Raw genomic sequence first — 22,530 nt, 5'->3', positions numbered from 1 at the left:
TATTTTCCTCTAAGAGCAGCTTGTTTATTCACTTATGGGGGACAATAATCTATTATTACCTCATTAATATTGTGAAGATTTAAATTGGCTCATGTTTAGTTCAGGATACTACTGATTTGAAACTGCAACTAAAGACATGATGAAACGGTTAATCTAGAGACCTGCTACAAAAGTGCCTCAAGGACTCGCTGCACTTGCCCTCAGCCAAACAGTCAGTTTTGTTGATAGATTATAACACCAGGCTAACTGGGATGTTCACTGCTAGTAGTGCTCAGGGACTGAGGACGTAACACAGACATGGAGAAGAAAGAGGAAAACAGGGAACAGTGGAGGAATAAAAGGGAATATATTCTGGCAGCAGCAGGCAATGTGGTGGGCCTGGGCAATGTGTGGAGATTCCCCTACCTGTGCTATAAGAATGGAGGAGGTGAGCTGGAACAATATTTTACATGCTTGTACCATTGATGAAAATCATTTATGAGGTCTTTACATGTTAAGGTAATCCATTATCTGTTTATTTATCAAATCCACAGAATATTTAGAAGCATTACAGTTTTTAAAATACGTTTATTGCAATGAATTTATATTTCATGTAGGATTATCAACCGTAATTTGGATAGGATAGGACTCACAGAGCTCCTAACTTAGCCTAAAAAATTCCAGTAAGGAGTCCTTGTTTAGGAGTGATTTAGGAAACTTCTCATAGCAACTTTAAGCAAGAAAGGGACAGGAACTTTTGTCTTAGTGAGGAGGCATGTTTGACCCTGTTGTTCGTGTGACACATTATTTTAAATGCTGTGATTGGTTCATTAAAAACAAAAAAATAATTCACTCTAAGTGTTAATGGGCAGGAAATGGACAGCATCAGAAACAAATCACAAGATTTAGTCTCTATTAAGACACGTTCCAATAATGAATATTATTTAATCTAATGGACATCTCTGTTGAACAAATTGTAAGCCATGCTTTAAAGAAGCCTACAAAATGTTTGAAAACACAGGCCTGCTTGCAGAGTAGCCTCCTCACGTGTTGAAGTTCTTATACTTATTCACTGACATTTATTTACCATGCTGGTAATTTTAGTACGCCTCCTTAATCTATTTGATACTAACAAGCATAAAACTATATTTAAAAGAGGTAACCAGTGAGGAGAGTTATACGAGAAGAGGAGGAGGCTCAAGCACTGTTGTTTAAGCGATTGAATGTTGTTTCAGGAACAGAATCTAAAATAAAAATTGTGAACTACTTTTTGTCATGACTAAGAAGAGATGTTAAGAACTAAAATTAGTCCCATCTTGTCAATGAGAAAAAACATACTTCTTGTGGTAGTTTTTGTTCTCAAAGATCTAAAATGTTAGTGCTGGGCTATCAGACATTCAAACAACTAATAATTTTTTTCCACAGTTGTCTAGTCTACTCTATCGGTCAGAATCAGTACATCCCTGTCATTGATTGACAGGTGCAGTATCCCAGGTGACACTCACAGTTAGTGTTAACAACATGAAAAAATACAATCCAGTAAAGAGAGACTGAGAGACGGCCTGTGGCTACAGCTGAAGTGGAAAGAATACAAACAACCTGAAACAAATAAAGGTGTCCCACCCTGCTGTAAATGCCTCTGGGGTACTTATGACAAATATCCCAGCAAACCATGTTATCTCAGCCTGGCTGGAAGCCAGTTCTTCTCGTGATAGAAAGTTTCCAGTTTGCAGCATCAAAAATTATGATGAATTGTTGAAAGTAAACTATGTTGTTTTGGGGAAGATATTTGAAAGATCTTCATTATCTGATTTTTTCTGCCTAAACAAACTAAATAATCAAACTCTCTGTTTTCATGACTGAATAAACTGAATAAACAAACTGAGCTTAAAGGACTACACAATTTATACTGTTTTACTTTGTTTATATGTGGCGGACCCTGCCAACTTTCTAGCTTCAAACAGTGTTCTGGGACCTTATTTTCCTCTAAGAGCAGCTTGTTTATTAACTTATGGGGGACAATAATCAATTATTACCTCATTAATATTGTAAATATTAAAATTCTCTGTTTGGAGGGGCGCTGTGGAGCATGAGTAGGGAGTAGACGCCGCGCGTCCTGACCAGCTCCTGCATATTTTGTTAAAATACGTTTGCAAACTACTCTTTTGCTCTCGATACAGCCCAAGTTTTGTCAGGAACGTCCGCAAGATGACAGGGAATGGCAGTACGCGCCAGGAACGATCAAAGTAGAGCATGACACGGGAGTGGATTTTCACTCCCGTCCCATCCCACTCCCAGAGAAAAAATCCCATCCCATCCCAATCCCGGGCCGGAGTAAAAAAAAAAATCCCATCCCGTCCCACTCCTGTAGAATGACTCCCGCTCCCATCCCGCTCCCACTCAAAATTACTCCCACTCCCATCCCAATCCGTTTTTTTTTTTTGGTTTGTTTGTTTTTTTATAATTAATAAGTTAGTCATTAGGAAAGTCAATGGATTTTGTGTTTTTGTTAGAGTAATGTTTTTGTTTTTGTCCATTTATGTCCATCTTAGTTGAATGATGAACCCAAACATGTTGCAAAAATGTTGCATTTTTATTTGGTTTTCTTTAAAGCAACATTTAAGTACAGTATGTTTACCCTGACTGCACTATGCAAGTCAAGGTCCTCAATCAGCTTTCATATAAAAAAGGCAAAATATGTAAAAGGCATGTCTTCAAAAATGTACATACCTCAAAGTTCTTAAGATTACACAAATAATGAATAAAAAAATTACTGACATATCAGTCTCTCCAGAAACTTAGGCTTAGTGCATATAAAAAGGCATTACCTTTAAATTTCAAATTCCACACACACTCACAATACCTTACAATTTGGTGTAAACAAATAAAAAGTGCATGTAGGTTTAAAGTAACCTTTCTTGTTGAGGGAATATAGGATGACAACAGCAGAACTGGCAGATGTTGTTGTGTGTCTCCCAACCATGGATGTATTATTAGTGGATACAGGACCGGAAAATGGCCGCCGTTGATTTCAACGGAGTTGCTCGCCTGGCGTATAACGCATGGATGTATCCATGGTATAACGCCGAAGAAGTTTTCTGACTTCCGGGTTTACTTCCGCGTTATGGGGCCCATAGAGCATGCGCAGTTGAGTCACCCCCATGATGCTCTGGGGCCTCCCATCATGCCCTGGGGCAATGAGAACGAGCAAATTGCGTTCTGGACAAGCGCTGCGCGTGCATGAGTGCTTGTGAATGAGTTTGAGCGGTAACGACAGATCTACACAATCAAATGATGGATTTATAGGCACATCAACCGATGATGTTCTCAAAGTCATGGTTATAGACTACACGTGGTTAATTTGTGTTGTTTTATTTTTTCTAAGTAAGGATAAAACGTTGTTCTCCGCTGTTTTCCTAACCCTCCTCCCGGTCGTATGCATTTATTTTCAGCGAAGTCAATTGGTGGATCGATGGATTATCATATACATGTTGTGTTGTGTGTATTTGTGTAGTCTGATCTGTCATAAACAACAGATTACATGTTACGGGGCGCGTTGTCGCGGACTCACGGTGCCACAGAAATGGGGGCTTTTTCTTTTTTTTTTCACCGAGACGAGAGAGCTGAGCCTGTGGCCAGAGCGACTGTCTGTTTAGTGTTTCATACTGTACACAGTGACTCAACTAAATGCACACACTTATGGTACTATAGTCTACACATGTGAGACACAGTAATGATGGCACATGTCCCACCAAATACTAACAAAGTGATACAGCATGTCCAGTCTCCCTCTATTCAGGATCCTGACTATCTCCCTTTCAGGTGGAGCTGGTGTGATGTGTAAACAATGTTGTGTGTGAATCCAATAAAGTGCAGATATCTCTACCGAAGTGCAAGTGCCATTATTCATATTAAGTTGATTGTGCATATATGTATAAACAATAATTGTAAAATATTTTCAAGGCTCAAACAAATCTGTCCCAAGTAAAAATTGTTTAATTTGTGATCACAGTCTGCAAAACTGAGAAAAATAGTTTGTAAGAGCCACTGAGAGTATAACATGTGTAACTGCATGTTGACTGTTGTTTCTTACTTTCTTTAAATAGAGAATGCTTTGACATTACGTAAGTAAAAAGTGCATTTCTTAATTAATTTTATCTTATATTTTTCTATTTTATTCAGCTTCATTATTTATTGCGTTGTAGTTTATACTTGCATCATCATCAGTATGCTCTGCTGCAGACTGCATGACTCCAGGCCGTCAGACTGAGACGGTTCAAACCGTAATAAAAGGTCGTTATGACAGGATGAAAAGGATACTGAACATCAGTCATCTGACCCTGGTGACACACATCACCGACACTATCACATGCATGGTAAATAACTTTTCGACTTTTCCACAGCAGTGGCACTGGCAGTAAGTGAAAATGCGGTCATTAAACGGGTAATTTAACGTCAAAATACCTTTAGAACTGCATTTAAAATACATGACATTAAAATATCAAACTTGTATCACAACTCTGTCTCGAAAAAGACTCACCCTGGAGTCATTTAATTCACTTTTCCGACCACGTTTAGCCTGTTCAGAGCTGTCATTCAGCCAACAGGCATCCTCACTCCCGGAGACACAGCACGGCCGCGCTTGGGAGTGCACGCACACAGCTGTGACGTCACCATGGAAAATGAGACTTTGGGGGGGCTTTTCTGGCCTTTAGAAAACTTTTTGACGGTTTAAAAGTCCATGACTTAAAAATATGGAATACAAAGATTAGCAGTTAACAGTGGTGACAGCTGGAGGTGTCCTGAGGACAGTTTTACAGGCTTCCAGGGACGGACTGGCCATTGGGCAATGTGGGCAAATGGAAAAAAGCAAACAAACTAACAAAACGGCCTGTTAACTCTGACAAATAATAGGCATACTAAACTAAATAAAAATAATGACGTTTTTTATTTTTCCTGTAAAGGACAACTCGGCGAACCGAGCCGGCGGCGCGGAGCGAGGGTGTGTCGGTCTGATGGTGTTGGTGTCTGATAACTGTACAGATCCTTCACTCAACAAAATAAAGATAAATGTCCCACAAAGCAACGTTACATTACCATACAACAGTAACGTAGTAACTGGTCGTGTCTTTGGCAACTTATATGAGGAAAATAATACCGCAGTTATTCGTGGAGAAATGTCTGTCAGCCTGTCGGTCCGGCCGACTCTTCATCACATCTCTGCCCGAAAAACGGCGTCTGTCCCCGGCAGAAAACTTTAACTCACCAAGTGTTTGTTGTTGGCTGACGGTCAGCCCTCCCGACTGAGACTTAATTAACTTCGTCAACTCCCCGAGTGAAATGGTCAGACAGCGTCCTGTTTACAGATGGCGATTATGTAATTATGTAAATTATAGAAAAACGTAACTTTGTCACTTTCCAGGATGTTTGGTGGGTCAGGATCTCAATCACAACACATTATAACAGCATCATAAGATTATAAACAGACAGCTGGTACATGTTTAGATTAACAGGAGGACACGGGGAAACACCTTGGAAAAAACACATACGTCATCATCATCACGTGTACCGTCACGCCTCCGCATCACTACAGACAATGGTGCTAACATTGTTGCTGCAAATTATGAATCTTGGCTGGCCACAAGCTCCATCTTTATTTACTTTGGATATTTAAAATGTCTTCTTCACGTTCCAATGTTAAATATTCTTTAGAAATTAAGGTTTATTGATCTTTGAAAGGGTGTACTTGCATTATTATGCCATTATCATTATATTAGTTGAAAAATGGTCTCAAAGCGACAATATTATCGTTTATCGCAATAATTTCTAGGACAATTTATCGTCCAGCAAAATTTGTTATCGTGACAGGCCTAGTTGCTACTTCCTCCTCCAGCAGCTGAAGTTTTTTTCACATGCGTACCACAAAATACAGTTGGCCTACAAATTTTTGTTGACCTTGTCCTGCACACAAGTGGCATGTGAAGGACTTCTCGACACAGTTCATTAAGAGCCGTCTCAGGAGCAGAATGCAAGAGGAAAATTTGGAAGCCTTCATGTTGATGGCAACAGAGAAGGAGATCCTCATTAGACTGGACTCAGATGATGTGATTGATAGAGTGGCAGAGAGAAGCAAATTATTGCGCAACCTGCTAATGTAACTACATAAAGGTAAAACATTTATTTTTCATGTTCTGGTTAAGCTATACTATTATGTTCTGTGGCAGTGTAATGTTTATGTTTCTGTTGGTTGCAGATGACCTGAGAAGACAAACGTGGCCTCTCTCTGTCAAAATTGCCAGGGCCTCTTTTTGGTGCCAGTCCGCCACTGCAGGCTTCTCTTTTACTATATCGGCTTATGGGAAAAATGCTTTCTGGGCCCCATGGGATTTTTTGTTGCAATACCGCGAGTGGCCACTGGAAAAAATCGGCGTGCCTGCTGAGAGGCTTCGTCATATCCAGGTTATATTATAGATCCATGCTCCCAACCCCGAGTCCCGCGCATTTAACTTCCGGTAGTGGCCGGCCCGGTCGGAAGTCAAAGCACTATTGGATGTGTAGTTCTTTTGACTTCCTAACGCAAGTCAAAATAGTTTTGGCTCACTTAAAGATGACTACAAAAATGGACATGTCTGTCCTTTTGGTTGTTTAACACGGCTGAAAATCATCATATATTAATGGCGTTCCCGCTCCTGCTTGCTCCCGTTGATTTTTATTCCCATCCCGCCCCAATCACGGGATTAATAAAACTTTGACTCCCATCCCGCGGGAATCCCACGGGAATCACGTGACCCGCGGGAATTCCCGAAAAATGTCATGTTCTAACACACACCTAACCCCTACCTTGGACTCTTTGGTATGAATTGTATAAAAAACATGAACAGAAAGTCAACTTAACCATTCAACTGCACTGCAACAGTTGCCATATTTTTTAACCGTTTAAAAATGGCAACTATGATACTACAAACACATACTGTACAATTACGTTTAAAATGTTCATCTGCAATTTAACCAACATTAAGCTAGCTAACGTTAGTAACAACTTTACATACCGCGACATGCTTTTTCAGGTTGGAAGACGAGTTTTTGTCGGCCGTGATATAATTTGTTCGCGATAAGCACAACAAACATTTAAACTGAAACGAATCAAACATGGGTTTGAGATAAGGCCACGGGTGCTCGGTGGGAGTTTCCCCCGTGTTTCTCCAGTTTCTTCCTCCATTTCTTCGTATGGCATGACGTAGTACAGGTACGGCAATACGACTAAGACAAACCATACGCAAATCAGCAGAAACAGTTTATTTTCTCTGAATTTTGCACACAAAAAAAAAAAATCATCAGCTGACGTAAGCTCAAAAGTAGCGAGTAACGAGAGCATCAATAGAAATGTAGTGGAGTAAAAAGTACAATATTTGTCCTTCAAATGTAGTGGAGTGAAAGTAAAAGTATCCCCAAAAAATAATACTTAAGTAAAGTACAGATACTCAAAAACTGTACTTAAGTACAGTACTCAAGTAAATTTACTTCGTTACTGTCCACCACTGGCTAGATATAGCCCACCGCTCGCTGGCTCCCAAGCCCAAACCAGGAGCCCCTTCGCGCCGGTGATTGTCAAGGTCCATCACTTTCAGGTTAAACAGAGGATCCTCTGGCTTGCAAGGGAGAGAGCTCCGCTGATCTTCCGCGGACATCAGGTGCGCATCTTCCCGGATTTCACCATGGACGTCGCTAAACAGAGGTCTGCATTCACCAGCGTCAAGCAGAAACTCCGAGCTGCTGAGGTCAGATATGGCCTCGTTTCCCACACGGCTGCAGCTCACATTCAACAACGAGAAGCACATATTCAACTACCCGGAGTCCGCCGAAAAATACTACGAGGAAAAGATTGCCCCAGCCCGGCCACCGGAGACGAGTCCTGTCCCAAATGGTTAAGTTTTTTCCGGGTCTCCTTATCTCTCCACTCAGGGTCTATGTACCCGGTCGGCCAGGCAGAAATCCGTGGACTTAACGTTTGGGACTGAGTCCTCTGCGCGCATTACACCGCAGCCTTCTGCTTCAGGGTGAGTCACATCCTTAAACGTTGCAGGCTTTGCAAATTGAACTGTTTGACAAACTGGCTCCACAAACTGTTTGCTATGCCGTATAATGTTCGGGACTGTGGCGGCTGTATATGTTAAACAGCGGCCTAAATTTGTGCTTTAAGTGTTATGTAGTGGGCCACAGTTTGTTTGTTGTTTTCTTTCTTTCTTTTTTTTTTTTAATAAGCCTGACTCGACAATTTAAACTGCTTGAAACCTGTCATCCCAAACTGTTTGAGGTGCCACCAAGGTGACCTGTCGGGGATATTTTTTCACTAACAAGTCAGACACTTTTAGGCTGCTGTAGAGATTTAAATCTCAGAGGGCACTGGTCATCTTAAATTGCTCTGGGAGGCTGACCTGGGGGTAACAATCTCAGATGGTGAATGGGGTGATGTGTGGCTGAGCTCATCTGGCTGTTTGTCCCCCAACAAAGTTAAGGAATTTTAATTCAAAATTACCCATAGGCTCCAGATTACACCAGTGCTACGGAATAGCCTACATTTAATCCTACACGTTCCAAATACTGTAATAAATGCAAAATCTCAGAGGGATCATACTACCATTGCACCTTTTATTAAAAATTTCTGGAGAAAGGTTTGCAAAGAAATTTCTGACATATTTGGTAAAGACCTGGGGCCTCATGTATCAATGTTGCGTACGCACAAAAACGTGGCGTACGTCATTTTCCACGCCAACGTTCAGATGTATCAAAAGTGAAATGACCGTGGAAATGTGCGGTGCCCCACGCCAGCTTCATGGCTGGCGTACGCACGTTTCTACAGCTATTGTTCCTTTGGCGACACTTTGAGGTGATGCTGGGAAACTGTTAATTATGTGAAAACAATTTGTCCTCAGAGTAATGTGCACATCAGAGACACGGACAGTTAACACACACATGTTTGCAATCATATGGATCATAAATCATAAATCATAAAAGCATGCGCAAAGTGGTGAAAAATGGCATTAACAATGGCAGCCTTGGCCTTGTTAGAAGATATCGCAAATGGTAATATCAGACTTGAGAGGGTGTTTAGAGAACGGGAAGATCTGTTGGCAAATCACGACAACTGGCTCATGAGTCACACATGTTGCTATAAAAGCGCCATCACGGTGAATTTGTTTTCGTCAACAGGAAACATTTTCATTCAATTCATGTTCAAATAATATGTGATGCGCAAATGCAGCTCACCAACATCGTGGCAAGGTGGCCTGTTCAACGCATGACTCGTTCATTCTTACCAATAGCATGGTTGGTAACAGGCTGGAGGCTGGCACGGTGCGCGATGGGTGGCTTCTCGTTGAGTAAATCCGTTTAATAGCCCCCGAATGTAAACCAGCACAATGCCCATTTGGGCACGTGCATTCAAATATGTGCATTTGTTTTTCCCTGGGGAAAATAGAGCGGCAGAGCTATCTAACAAGCCCTTTATTGTCTCGTTGTGTTCAGTATTTGTGTCATTAAACGCGTGCGTAAAGTTGGAAATGTCACACTGCAGTAGCCACGGCGCACTTCTGCAGTCATTAATATAAATGTGATCAGTCTCGTCAATCCTTGTAATGAAGTTGTTTTGTCCTTCTGTTTGTTTCCCACTAACAGTAGCACAAACATTATCCCAGCCAGTGGTGGACAGTAACGAAGTAAATTTACTTGAGTACTGTACTTAAGTACAGTTTTTGAGTATCTGTACTTTACTTGAGTATTATTTTGGGGGGATACTTTTACTTTCACTCCACTACATTTGAAGGACAAATATTGTACTTTTACTCCACTACATTTCTATTGATGCTCTCGTTACTCGCTACTTTTGATCTTACGTCAGCTGATGATTTTTTTTTTGCAAAATTCTGAGAAAATAAACTGTTTCTACTGATTCGCGTATGGTTTGTCTTAGTCGTATTGCCGTACCTGTACTACGTCATGAGCACCCGTGGCCTTATCTCAAACCCATGTTTGAGATTTTTGTCACAAAAACTGATTCGTTTCAGTTTAAATGTTGGTTGTGCTTACCGCGGACCAATTATATCACGGACTACAAAGACTCGTCTTCCAACCTGAAAAAGCACGTCGCAAGTAGCTACTAACGTTAGCTAGCTTAATGTTTGTGAAAGAGAGAGAGTGTGTGTGTGTGTGTGTGTGTGTGTGCGCCCACGCGCGTGTGTGTGTGTGTGTGTGTGTGTGTGTGTGTGAGAGAGAGAGAGAGAGAGAGAGAGAGTGGATGTGCGCGCGTTAGTGAGGTGCGGCTGTCTTTGATGTGGGTTATCCGGCTCATTTTTGGCTATGATGTATGATATAAGTAAAGTAAACTAGCCAATAAGTTGTTTATCTGTAAATGTCAATATAAGTTCTTGTAGTGGCTGCATCTACATCTTTTTTATGTAGAGAAAGCATGGATGTCAGATGCAAAAATATACTGAACTGACCGCAGCTGTCTGCAATATATTTCATGTGTTGATGAATGCAGCTGAGTCTGTGTTCTGAGGCTTCTTGCCTTTATTTGTTGATTTTTGAGCTATAAACATTTCTGTAGCAGAATCACATCAGTGTATTGTATAATGACATTAAGCTACTTTCCTTTCCTGTATTTCCTGAGATATTTTTAAAATACTTTTACTTAAGTAATTTTTTTAACAAATACTTTAGTACTTTTACTTAAGTAATATTTTGACTAAGCTACTTTTACTTGTATTGGAGTAATATTTGACAAGGAGTATCTGTACTTTTACTCAAGTAGTGAAGTTGTTTACTCTGTCCACCTCTGATCCCAGCACTATCTAAACTGTAGTGTTTCATTAACTCACTGTCATTCTGTGTTTGGAGAATATTTCTCCTCACCCTTTGTCTTTCCACCATTTTCTCCTCAGCTTAAAAAACACTCAAGTCTCTAAAACAGGGGTCTTCAACTCAAATTAGTTTGGGGCCACTGCTGGTATTTTCATCTTATAGGAGGGCAATTTTCAGAGAGCTCAAGTAATACAAGAATAAATATTTCTAAGTTTAATTTTTATTTACATTAACATAATAATACAAAAATTCAAACAGCAGTTTAAAAAACAAATCATATAGAAATGTATTCAAAAGTTAGTGGTACTCTTGCATGAGGTAATACTAAAAACATTTTCCATCAGTGGGCGGAGGCTAGGGTATATCCCTGGATGGTCGCCAGCTCATCGCAGGGCCCTTCTGACGGCAGAGGCTGCCCCACAGGGTGCTAACTGCACGCCAGGAGCAATGTCGGGGTCAGTATCTTGCTCAAGGATGCTTCGGCCTGTGGCTCAGTTCCGCCCAGGGGAGCCTGGGTTTGAGCCAGCTACCTTCTGGTTGCCAGCCTGCTGCTCTACCCACTGAGCTACAGCCGCCCATATACCCTAGCCTCCGCCCATTAGAAGACTGGGATTGGCTCCAGCAACCCCGCAACCCCCCGAACAGGGGGATATAGCGGGAACATCTCTGCGACCCTCACGGATAAGCGGCAAAAAAAAAGATAATGAGATGAGATGAGATGAGATTTTCCATCAGTGAATAAACAAGCTGTTCTCAGAGGAAAATAAGGTCCCATAACACTGTTTGAAGCTAGAAAGGTGGCAGGGTCCACCATGATTCTGGTTTTTGTGTTTTCGTTTATCCTGTTTTATTTTGAAATTGTGCCCTCATGTGTCGCATGTTGCTTTTCAGTTCCTCCCTCTGTGTTATTTTCCCTCCTTCCAGTGTTTTTCCGTTCCTTCCCTCACCTGTCCCTTTCCCGTCTCATTCCACCTGTACCCCAACCCCTTGTTAGTGTGTCTATATAGTCTTTGTTCTCCCTCATGTCTTTGTCAGTTCGTTCCATGTTCTACCATGATGCCTCCTTGTGTTTCCCACCCGTGTCATTTCCAATGTCTCCCCGTGGTATGTTTTTATGTCTTTTGTTCCTGGCTTTGTGATTCTGCTTTGTTTTGTCTTGTTTTTCCTGAGTCGTAATTTGCCCCTCTCGGTTGATGCTTTGTTTTGGCGTTTGTGTTGCTACTTTGTCTTTTGGGTATTTTTGCTTGTCCTGGTTTTTGGGATTGTACGATTTTTGTATCACTCAGCTTTTGTTAAATAAAGCTGGCCCTTTGTTCCCCCATCCTGCCGCCTGTGTGTTGTCTGCACTTGGGTCCTCACGTTGTTTGCCAAATTGTAACACACCACATACACACTAAAAACAGTTGGGTTAAAAAATAACCCAATTGTAACCCAATTGTTGGTTCGAATAAGGACCAACCCCTTTTTTGGGTTATTTTAACTCAACAAGTTGAGTTATTTTTTTCAACCCAACTTTTGGGTTGAAATATTTAACCCAAAAGTTGGGTTATGCTAACTACAATGTTGGGTTACTCCTAACCCAATAGTTGGGTTACGCAATTTGGCACCTCCACGACCCAATAGTTGGGTTATTCCTAACCCAACATTGTAGTTAGCATAACCCAATTTTTGGGTTAAATATTCAACCCAAAAGTTGGGTTGAAAAAAATAACCCAACCCATTGAGTTAAAATAACCCAAAAAGGGGTTGGTCCTTATTCGAACCAACAATTGGGTTAAATTAAATAGTGTTGGGTTATTTCTTTTAAACAGATCCTAACTTTCCCAAAATAAGTCTGTGTATTCAGTATGCCATATTTAAGAAATTTGTTCCATTTGGTGTTCTGTGGTTCCACGGGGAGCTTAAAACTGGTCTACCAATGACATCACTGATAAAGTGAATGACAGTCATGTCACTGGCAAAGAAGTTTGGAATGATGCACCCACAGAACCCCAAATAAAAGAAAGGCATACAGAATCCACAGACAAAGATAAAAAAAATGGTGAAGCGGTCCTTTAGCTACAACTACTTATCAGAATTGTTTTCATTCCATCAAAAATATACTTGAAATCAAAAAATGAGAATGAGAATTTTAACAAGAATATATATTTATTTTATATAAACAACTGTCAAACATTTTACATAATTTAACTACTGGAAGTAAAAACACAATCAATCTCTAACATTAGAGAAAATTCCTTAACTCTGACTTCATTAACTCTGAATTCCTTAACTCTGACTCTGACTCTTGCACACACATTTGTTAGAACAATGGTGGTAACTCAGTTACTCAAGTCTGCAATTTAGCAGTGCCGTTTTGAAGAATTTGACTGTCTTTGACTCTGATCCCTCTATTTCATATACCACTTGTTGGAGAAACTCCCAGGCAGGAGAACACTCCTTGGTGTAGTTGATGTCGAAGATGTAAAACGCCTTGAAACATACATCAACTGCCCCAAGGAGTGTTGGCTGCAGGAGTGCCTGGCCTGCCAAGACTACAAAAACCTGAGAGGCACATTCTTGAGGTTCTCCCAGGGCCAGGACTGATGGGTAGGGCTTGGCCTGCTGGAGATACTCAACCATATTTGTTCCAACCTAAGACAAACACAAAGAAAGACAGATAAAAGGAAGTGAATGTTGTATTGAAACTGAATTCTCAGCAAGATAACAGATGTTCAGTTTGTGGTATAATATTGGTAAACTATATTGGTAAACTATACAACAAAGTAGTGTTGTTTTTGGCGGCCTGTTTTAATTTTAGTCTAGTCTTTGTTCCAAACTGTCATTTCATTTTATTAGTTTTAGTCAGGTTCATGCTCTTTTTTGTTTAGTCAAGTTTTAGTAGACTAAAACTCTGAGCATTTTAGTCTTATTTTAGTCAGAAAAACGCATGACTATTTTCGTCTAGTTTTAGTTGATGAAAACTGATGACATTTTAGTCTAGTTTTAGTCAATGATTTTAATCTATATATTTATTTTTATATTATTGTTACCTTATAGACTCAAGAATACATCCATTAGACTAAAGACAGATGCTCTGCTTATTTATTTTCGGTTCCCACACACTATATATATTTATTTGTTTATTTCGGGCATGTCAATTAAATCATCATCATCACACTCCATCTTAGTTCAAATAATACAATACACATACACAGAAACTTTGATGAACCAACAAATGGGCACATTACTTTTGTCATGGTCAAAAGGGGTAAAATGCTCACCTGTAAAATTCTCAATGAGATCAGGTAACTGCCACTCTGTTAATTTTTCAGCGACGAAGCTGTCCATTAAAACGACCTGGGGGAACAAACAGAGCAATGTAGAGCTTGGCAATAAAAGTTAACAATCAAAGCCACTGCTTTACCTCTCCCCACAACACACACACAACTTGACTAGCAGGGTAGTTAAGCACACTGGGAACGGCCGCGCCGGCACAGACACGACAATTTTTATGTTGTTTTTACCTGTAAGAGGGCCGCGTAGCTGCGTGTACAAGAAATAAATTAGACAAGCCGTCTCTCTTGTGCTTGTGGAGCAGCTTCAATTGACTTTAATAAGCGCCATTTGCTGCGGGCACCGCGCCCGTTTCCAGTGTACTTTGCGCGCAACTTTACTGTGTTGACTAAGCCGCGACCAGCTAACTGCTAGTGGCCGCGATAACTTCGCTACTAGTCTAACTGTGGTACGGTTGGTCATTTTCAACAAGCCAAAACCAATGCGTGCTATAATAGAAGTTGAGACCAAAAGATGACAGAGAAGTGCGAAACAACACGGAAGCCCAAATGTTGTTTAACGAATTGTGATTAACTAGCAACGGGGACACATGGACACAAAAAAAGTTTACGTGATATCAATACTGTGCAACCGTGTAATGTTATAGCTATAATCTTCGCTAACAACATATCCATACCTTGAATACACGAGGCGAATCGTTTCCGATGGAGTTCGAGTTCACAGGCACGGGAGAGTCAGGAGAAGCACAGGGAGCGCGAGGCGGTGATCCAAATCAGGCGAGGGAGGGAGAAGTTGAGATCGCTGCACCCCAAGTTCCAAACTCCGCCCACTGCACTTCTTCTTCTTCTCATATGATTCCAGGCCAAAGTCACCGATATAAAGCTCCAGCATTGCCCATCGTTTCCAGAGAATTTATTTCAAACGGCAGACAGCCATTGAGCCAATTTCACCATATTGAATCATAATTTATTATTATTATTATTATTATTATTATTATTATTATTACCACCACCACCAACGACTGTGTATGGTCATAGTCACAGCATGCTTAAGTATTTACCTCAAAAAGGTAAAGGACGCATTTTATGTAGGAAGATGTGTGATTATAAAGTATGTTAATGAGATTACTCCATAAAATACTCCCTGTCAAGAAAAAAAATAAAGTTTGACTAAAAAAAAACCACACAAGTCTCAAACCCAAAAATTGGGTTACTCTCTGAAAAACAACCCAAAAATGGTGCATAACCTTGAAAACCCAGAAATTGGGTTAAAATAGTAGCCCTATAACCCAATAAATGGGTTACTCTCTATAAAAATAACCCCAAAATTTAACTCAACACTAATAACCCATAAATTGGGTTACCAAAATAACCCAACATTTTTTAGTGTGTAAGCGAAGTAAAACGGTATACATATTGTTGTCCTTTTAATGTCAATTTGTTCATTCAGTCATGAAAACAAAAAGTTTGTTTAGGCAGAAAAAAAAAAATCAGCCAATGAAGATCTTTCTCCTTGTTAACATTTCTTCACAAACACACTTCACATTTATCTTCATTTTTATTCCGATAAATTAAGATTAATTTCTCAACTCTATCTCATTATCATTTGTCAAGCTGCTGATCAGACTGTTAAAAAATGGCATTTGGAAGAGGGAGTCTTGCTCTGCTTGCCGCTATCCATGTTTCAGAGGTCTGCAAGCTACAACAAAGGCTGAAAACATTTGACGTGCCTTCAGGGAACAGTGATGCAGGTTTTCAGCCATCCTGTTGTAGTTTCATTTGTCCACTGAAACATCTCAAAATTTTCTTTCAGCACTCATGATCCCCTCAGGATGAAATCTTAAGACTACCATTGATTTAACTTGTTTACTACTTTGGTCTGAATACCTTCAAAAATTAATGAAATTCAACTTTAGATACAATTTGTGTTAATTAGCAAATATTAGCATGTGAACATGCTATTGTTATATGGTGAACATGTTAAATACTTAAAAAAAGATACTCAATGTATTGATTTTTGATATCAACTTTTGATTACAAAAGTATTGCACAACAAAAGTCTGACTGATTGGGGATTTTATCTTCAATTATTACATAATTAAAGTTGGGGTTGGTAACTCTAATTTATATTTTTTGCAGAGATGATGGAACTCCTTTCTCTTAGGCCAAGTATTACAACAAAAAGTCCAGCAAGTAGAGCTTGTACACACTACTGTCAAAACACATAGTAAAAATAATGAGAATGTGAAACTATGTAAATTACTCAGAAAGTGACATTTTGCTAACCCCCTAAAAAAGTATAAATGTTAAATATAAAATGACTCTGAACAGAGCAATTCTGATGTAACAGAGGCTATTTCTGGTTCAGGAATATTTGTCACTGTATAAAATGCAACCAAAGTTGTGGTATCATAATAAATTGAAAGTAATTCCAAGGTCCTTGAAATGCTGTATTTACTGCCAGATAAGTAATTCTGCTATTCTTTCTACAGGACAGTCACTGCCAAAACAGTAGAGGATTGAGACAGCACCGACATCAACAGCCTAACCTGTTAGCCAACACTGATCTGTGTTTATAATCAGTCAAGAAACCTCTGGATGTCCTTCCTGTTTAAAGTTGTTTATGCTAATTGTACTGTATATTGTCTCAACGATAAAAGGTATACTATTTTTGTAGTGTTCTTTATTTACATGTGTTCCAAAAAATTCAGTTAAACAAGAGTCTTACCTAATTCAGTTAGTTTTAGTGCATCAGGTAAAATGAAAGAACTGTAATGGGATGGTTGTTTGTGCTGGAAGTGTAAAGAAAAGGTATTTATCATTTTTAAGACTTTATTCAAACAAGTTAGAGATGATGCAAAATAAGGAGTAAATACAGAACGACAAATAAAAAGGTGTCAGGCAGAGTTCCAGCACTTGATGTGATTGCTCCAAACTAGGGATGCAAATTATCGAGTAATTCATTAATCGATAGTTGTTTCATCTTATCGATCGATGATCGATTAATTGATAAGCGGCAATTTTTTCTGAGAAGCTGAATTTCCCTCTGAATAGGTTCTATCTACTGTATACGTAATATATAAAATGCTATCTTCCTTATGATATAAAGAAAAAATGCAAATCATATTCCTTAATCAAAGATTTATTCTTGGCTCACTTGAGGGCAGGGAATAACATTTTGGTAGCATATCAAACATATTCTGAATAGAAAATGAAACTAAATTGGGCATTCTCTCATCTGCGACATTGGAAACATTAATAGCTTCCACGCGGGTGGTTATGGTTGTTCTAGAAGGGATATTGTACCCTGGCTCGATGTACTTTATTACCTCTTGAAATCCCTGTCCGTTAACGACATTTACTGGCAGCATGTCTGTAGTAACCATGTTACATATCCGCTGGGTAATGCCCTCTGCTTTCGTGGAGTCACATACCCTTCGTTCCAACGCTGTGGTGATTGTAGGCTGAGAACCACTCGCTGCATGTAGCACGGCTAACTGTGACATATTTAGGTGGTAATTCAACGAAGTTGTGGAGTTGTTGTACTTTAAAATACTTCCACATATTGTGCATTTGGCGTCTTTGTCGTCATTAACCAACTTAAAGCGGTTCCATACTGCACACCGTTATGCCCTCTTCATCCTGTCAGTGTACCACTTCTCGTTTGTCTTGTTGTTGTCGTCAGAGCCCTGCTTTGCTTGTGTTCCCGCGTATGCGTCAAGTACGTCTGGTGTCAAGCGCGCCCTCACGTGGACTGGCGGGGAATTACGGGTTCAAAACGTAATTAATTGCAATTAATTTATTTTAATCGAGTAATTTCTTATCGACAATTAATCGGTAATCGATTAATTGTTTGCATCCCTACTCCAAACATAGTCCTTGAATTCTGGCCTGTAAAGCAACAGATGAGCAACATAATTAGATATTTTTATGGAACAGAGCTCGACTGTCCTCGGCATACTGTGAACATTTCATACAATCTCAATGGTGAATACTTTAGACATTCCTGGACAAAACTGTACAGCTATCCCAGCTTATATGACTTGATATTTAATTTAAGCTATTCATGCTTTTGACTTGAAGTACCAACCCTTTATCACTTTCCATATTTCTACTTACTGTGTTTGTTGTTATGCACCGAAACATAAATTCAAATTGTAGAAAGCTACTTGGCAAAAAATGTGATTCTGATTAGGGCACTTGTGTGTCCAAGTTACATGCCAGGTAAATATACTGTACAAACACAAATAGTTAAGTTGTAGTTTGATGTTTATTAGAAGAAAGCACCAGTAATATTCTACTTTAGAAACCTGCTCATGTGCAATCCTTTGAGCTTGAAGATCTTCTACTCGACGTATGTCATAATTTCTGAGAACATCTGCTCCCTGACCTGTCGTCCTCCCACGTCCACGGCCTCTGCCTCCACTTCCTCGGACACTGCTGGTTGCCCTCCTGTTGTCCTCTGATGGGATGATGTGCTTTACTCTGGCGTGTCTTCATCATTAGAGTCAACTATGCTCTCATCTTGGAACTCTAACATTAGCTGCTGCTAGCTAACCAGCAATAACTTACAACATCAAAATACACTTTCAAAACCATTTCTGAATGCTAACAAGCTAGCTTGACAGCTATCAGTACTAGCAATGGATGTGTTTGTTGTTTACATTCAATATGATAATATTAGCTGTTTACTTACAGGAGAATGAGGCATGACGTAGCTACTTGTAGTTAGATGTTGTGATGTAAACGATGCACTGATACACTCTGCTCCTCACTGCTCATGAGGACTTGGACTCTGTCGGTGGTATTCGGCAGTTGTCAGGCGGCGTGCGTTCATGGTTTGGGGAGAGTGGCTTTGGAGAGAGGCCTGAGTGCAGGGGGCGGGGTTTACTGGCTGAATACTTTTAAAATCTAGCCTAGGCTTGACGGTTTTCCATCTTACCAACCCCAGCTTCAAATTGATGAATGTATTCCATTTTTCTTTTTTCTTTCTTTTTTTTTAGTCTAGATTGAAATTAATATCTTTGGATTTTGGACCATAGCCTTACTGTGTATTTGTTGTGCTGCTGTGACAATAAGAAAAAAAAAAAAAATTATAGCTGGTGCGCAGTGATGGGTCGGGTCCGGGCTATTTTTGGCAAATTTAGGCAATTCTGAGCAAGAAACAGGAGAATAGGAAGACAAGACAGTTGACAACAATGTTCATTTTGGACCACTTGAGGCTTGAAGCCACAACTTCTTGAACTAAAGACTGTCATTTATCGCTCTGAGCTAAGTGGCAAGTGGCAAGACAACAGTGTCTTCACAAATTGAGTAAGCCATTCACTGTTGTGCAGGCAGATTTGAAACCACTGTAAAAAATTCAGTTATCAAGACAAAAATCTGAAAATACACATATTGCAGCATGGAGATGATTGATTTGCTCCATAAGTGAATAGCTGGTGTTTAGCTATGTCATTATTGCATTGACTCCAATTGTTCACATGAAAGAAAAATTTAAAATGCTGTGAAAAATTCAGTTTTTGAGGCTCAATTTTTGATAAATCAAAGGAGGAGAAAGGAAATAGGTTTAAGAAGTTTTACAGTTTTTGAAAAAAAAACTGAGTGATGTACTTCATAATTTTTTATAGGTTTAAATGTACAAAAGTTTCTTCAATATTGAGGCTATACTTTGATGAAAGTTCTGAAGCTGTAGCAAGTATGGTTGATTTGTTACGAATTTTCAAAGCTTTGATCTTTAGACGCTTTCTGTAGCACCACCATCAGGACTATTGGCTTGGGTTTACAGTTGAGGTAATCTGGCATGAGACTGGACCTTTGTGCAAAATTTGGTTAGCTTTCGTCCATGGTCCAGTCGAAGCTATTTGATTTATTTAATTTAGAGGCTTGCTGCAATGCCACCATCAGGACAATTGTCTTGTGTTTCATGTTGAGGACATCTGACATTTTGATCTGTCGTCATCATCATCATCATCATCATCATCATCATCATCATCATCCTTGCTGGGTAGTGAAACCCACAACCCCTGACACCAAGCACCAGCTCCTAACTCACTGAGCTAATTGGCTGGAAGTGAGACCTGCTGTGTAGCTTCCTTTGTCGACTCAGGGAGTCACTGTCCGGGCAACTGTTGTCAAGGCAGATTTCAAAAATGGTCAAAATGTCAGAAATTCCTTTACCTGAACAAAAATCTGATAATACATAAATTGCATCTTGACAGCATGGAAATGTTGGTGATTTGTTTTTAACTTAAAGTGTTTTGCTTCATAAGAGAAAATTTGATGTTTAAAAATGCCACTCTTACATTGACTTCAGTTGTTCCCATGAGAGCAGAATTCAAAATGTTCTCAAAAATTCAGTTTTTGAGATAAAATTCAGATATTTGCCAAACTCCATCAACCATGACTCCAAAATATTCTCAATTTTTTTCAGGAAGATGGAAAATGTATTTAGCAAGAATTTGATAGTATATGTTTACAGTACTCTTTACAGTCAAACATTTTGATGCACTGTAGGCTTAATTTTTGATAAATCAAAAATCCGAGAAACAAGTTTTGTGGAGGACGGTCTGAAGATGCTCTCTAGCAAGTTTGGTGACAATTGAGCAAAAATTGTGGGAGGAGATAGGTTTTATAAGTTTTACAGGTTTTGAAAAAAACTGAGTGATGGACTTCATAATTTGTAATGAGTGGACTAAAGTTTCAGCAGTATTGGGGCTACAGTTTGGTGAAAGTTTCAAAACTGTAGCATGTACTGTTGATTTTGTAGGTATTTTTAAAGTTTTTAAATTTAAACGCTTATTGTGCCCCCCCCCCCCCCCCAGGAGGAATATTGACATGTCCTTGGAATTAAGTAAATCTGGCATGGGGCCGGACATTTCTGTAAAGTTTGGTGAGTTTTCGCCCTTGGGAAGTATGACTTCCTCGGAAGAAAGAAAGAAAGAAAGAATTCCTAGGAATACAATAGTGTCCTGGCAGCTTAGCTGCCCGGACCCTAAAGAAAGAATTCCTAGGAATACAATAGGTTCCTGGCAGCTTAGCTGCCCGGACCCTTAATATCACTAGATATATGCTGTCCCCCCGCAAGTGGTGGTAAGAATAGTTAATTGATAAAATTCATAAAAAATATTTCACATATTGCCCTGTTTATTTCTGTCTGTGCAGGTGCCTTCCTATTGCCCTACTGCATCTTCGCCTTGCTATGTGGCGTGCCACTCTTCTTGCTGGAGAATGCGATTGGTCAGTGCACGCAGGAAGGCTCCGCTACCTGTTGGACAAAGCTCTGCCCACTGGCACAGGGTAATTACATTATTTCTTCTAAAGTCACTTTTAATGAAAAAATTTCCAAACTCTGTGAGTCTGTGAATTTCAAATACTGTATGTATTCTATATTTGTTGAATTTATTGAGCATTTAAAAGGAACAATTTGTAAGATGTGGCTAGAATTTAATGTGTGAAGACAACAGCCTTAATGATGCAGAGATGTCTACTGGAATTAACATGCTAAACAGCGAGTGCTGACCGTGAGCTGGGAGATACAGTATAGTGCAGCTGTTAGAGTAATAATGAAGAAAATAAACTGTTAAGTTGTGAAATACTCTTACTTCTATTTTCCTTATTGAACAGAAAAATACAACCATACACCTTCTAAATTCAGTTTGTCTTTTACCAAACAACTTAGAAGAACTTACCTTACCGTTATCGCATCCGAAAGCACATTTCATTCATACTTGACATAAACAAAATAAAACTCACCAGCACAGTCTTGATTTCCCCTCTGTATTGTATACCCTGTCTTCCAACTGAACACCGTCAGTCTTGGTGGCTGTGTTCAGTCCCAGTTTGGTGTCCAGCTGTGTTCACTCTCAGAATGCCAAGCTGGGTCCTGTCACTTGTGGTGACATCTCCTGTGCCATGAGCTAATTAGGTAACGGTAGCCAGCTACAGCCAAGGACAGCTAGCAAAGTGCAGCAGTTGTCGGTTAGTCTCTTCTCAAATCCCTGACATATTTTACAAATGACACTTTTAAACTGAAGACATCATGTCATCTAAAAGAGACCAGAACTGAATTAATTTCTGTGGGTTAAGGTAAGCAAGATAAAACTATTATTGTTTTTAACTGAACAGAACTAAACACCCACTAAGTCTTTTTAAAGGATAATTTCCAGGTTTATTGATGTCCTGCAATGTTGTGGCTTATTTACAGTATTTATTGTTTTTATGTTTTTTTAGAATAGACAGATAGATCTTGCAATACAAACAATTCTTGTGAGTTGGATAATGTATAATGTCACCAGCCTTTATTCTTTAAAGTTGAGTTTTCATGTAGAACCCTACTAAACTTGTCCTTAATCTTGTTTTGGTGATAAAATTCTCATGATGTTGGCGGTGTCACATAAGATAAGTTAAGTAAAGA

General features: G+C 39.5%; 1 protein-coding gene across 1 annotated transcript in view; it reads left to right on the top strand.

The window, feature by feature from the left end:
* Positions 1-281: 281 nt before the first annotated feature.
* The window catches only part of LOC311261350 (sodium- and chloride-dependent betaine transporter-like), a 64,021-nt gene continuing 41,772 nt past the window's right edge, over positions 282-22,530 (top strand). The window contains exons 1-2 of the mRNA XM_084359890.1: positions 282-427; positions 21,279-21,413. Of these exons, the coding sequence (XP_084216016.1) occupies positions 298-427; positions 21,279-21,413 (265 nt within the window). The 5' untranslated portion in view covers positions 282-297. The remainder of the gene's footprint in view (positions 428-21,278; positions 21,414-22,530) is intronic.

Source organism: Pagrus pagrus (genome assembly GCF_965226575.1).
Source record: "Pagrus pagrus genome assembly, chromosome: 8".
NCBI classification, from domain to species: domain Eukaryota; kingdom Metazoa; phylum Chordata; class Actinopteri; order Spariformes; family Sparidae; genus Pagrus; species Pagrus pagrus.
The sequence above is the reverse complement of the archived record's forward strand: the minus strand, read 5'-3'. Positions and strand labels throughout refer to the sequence as shown.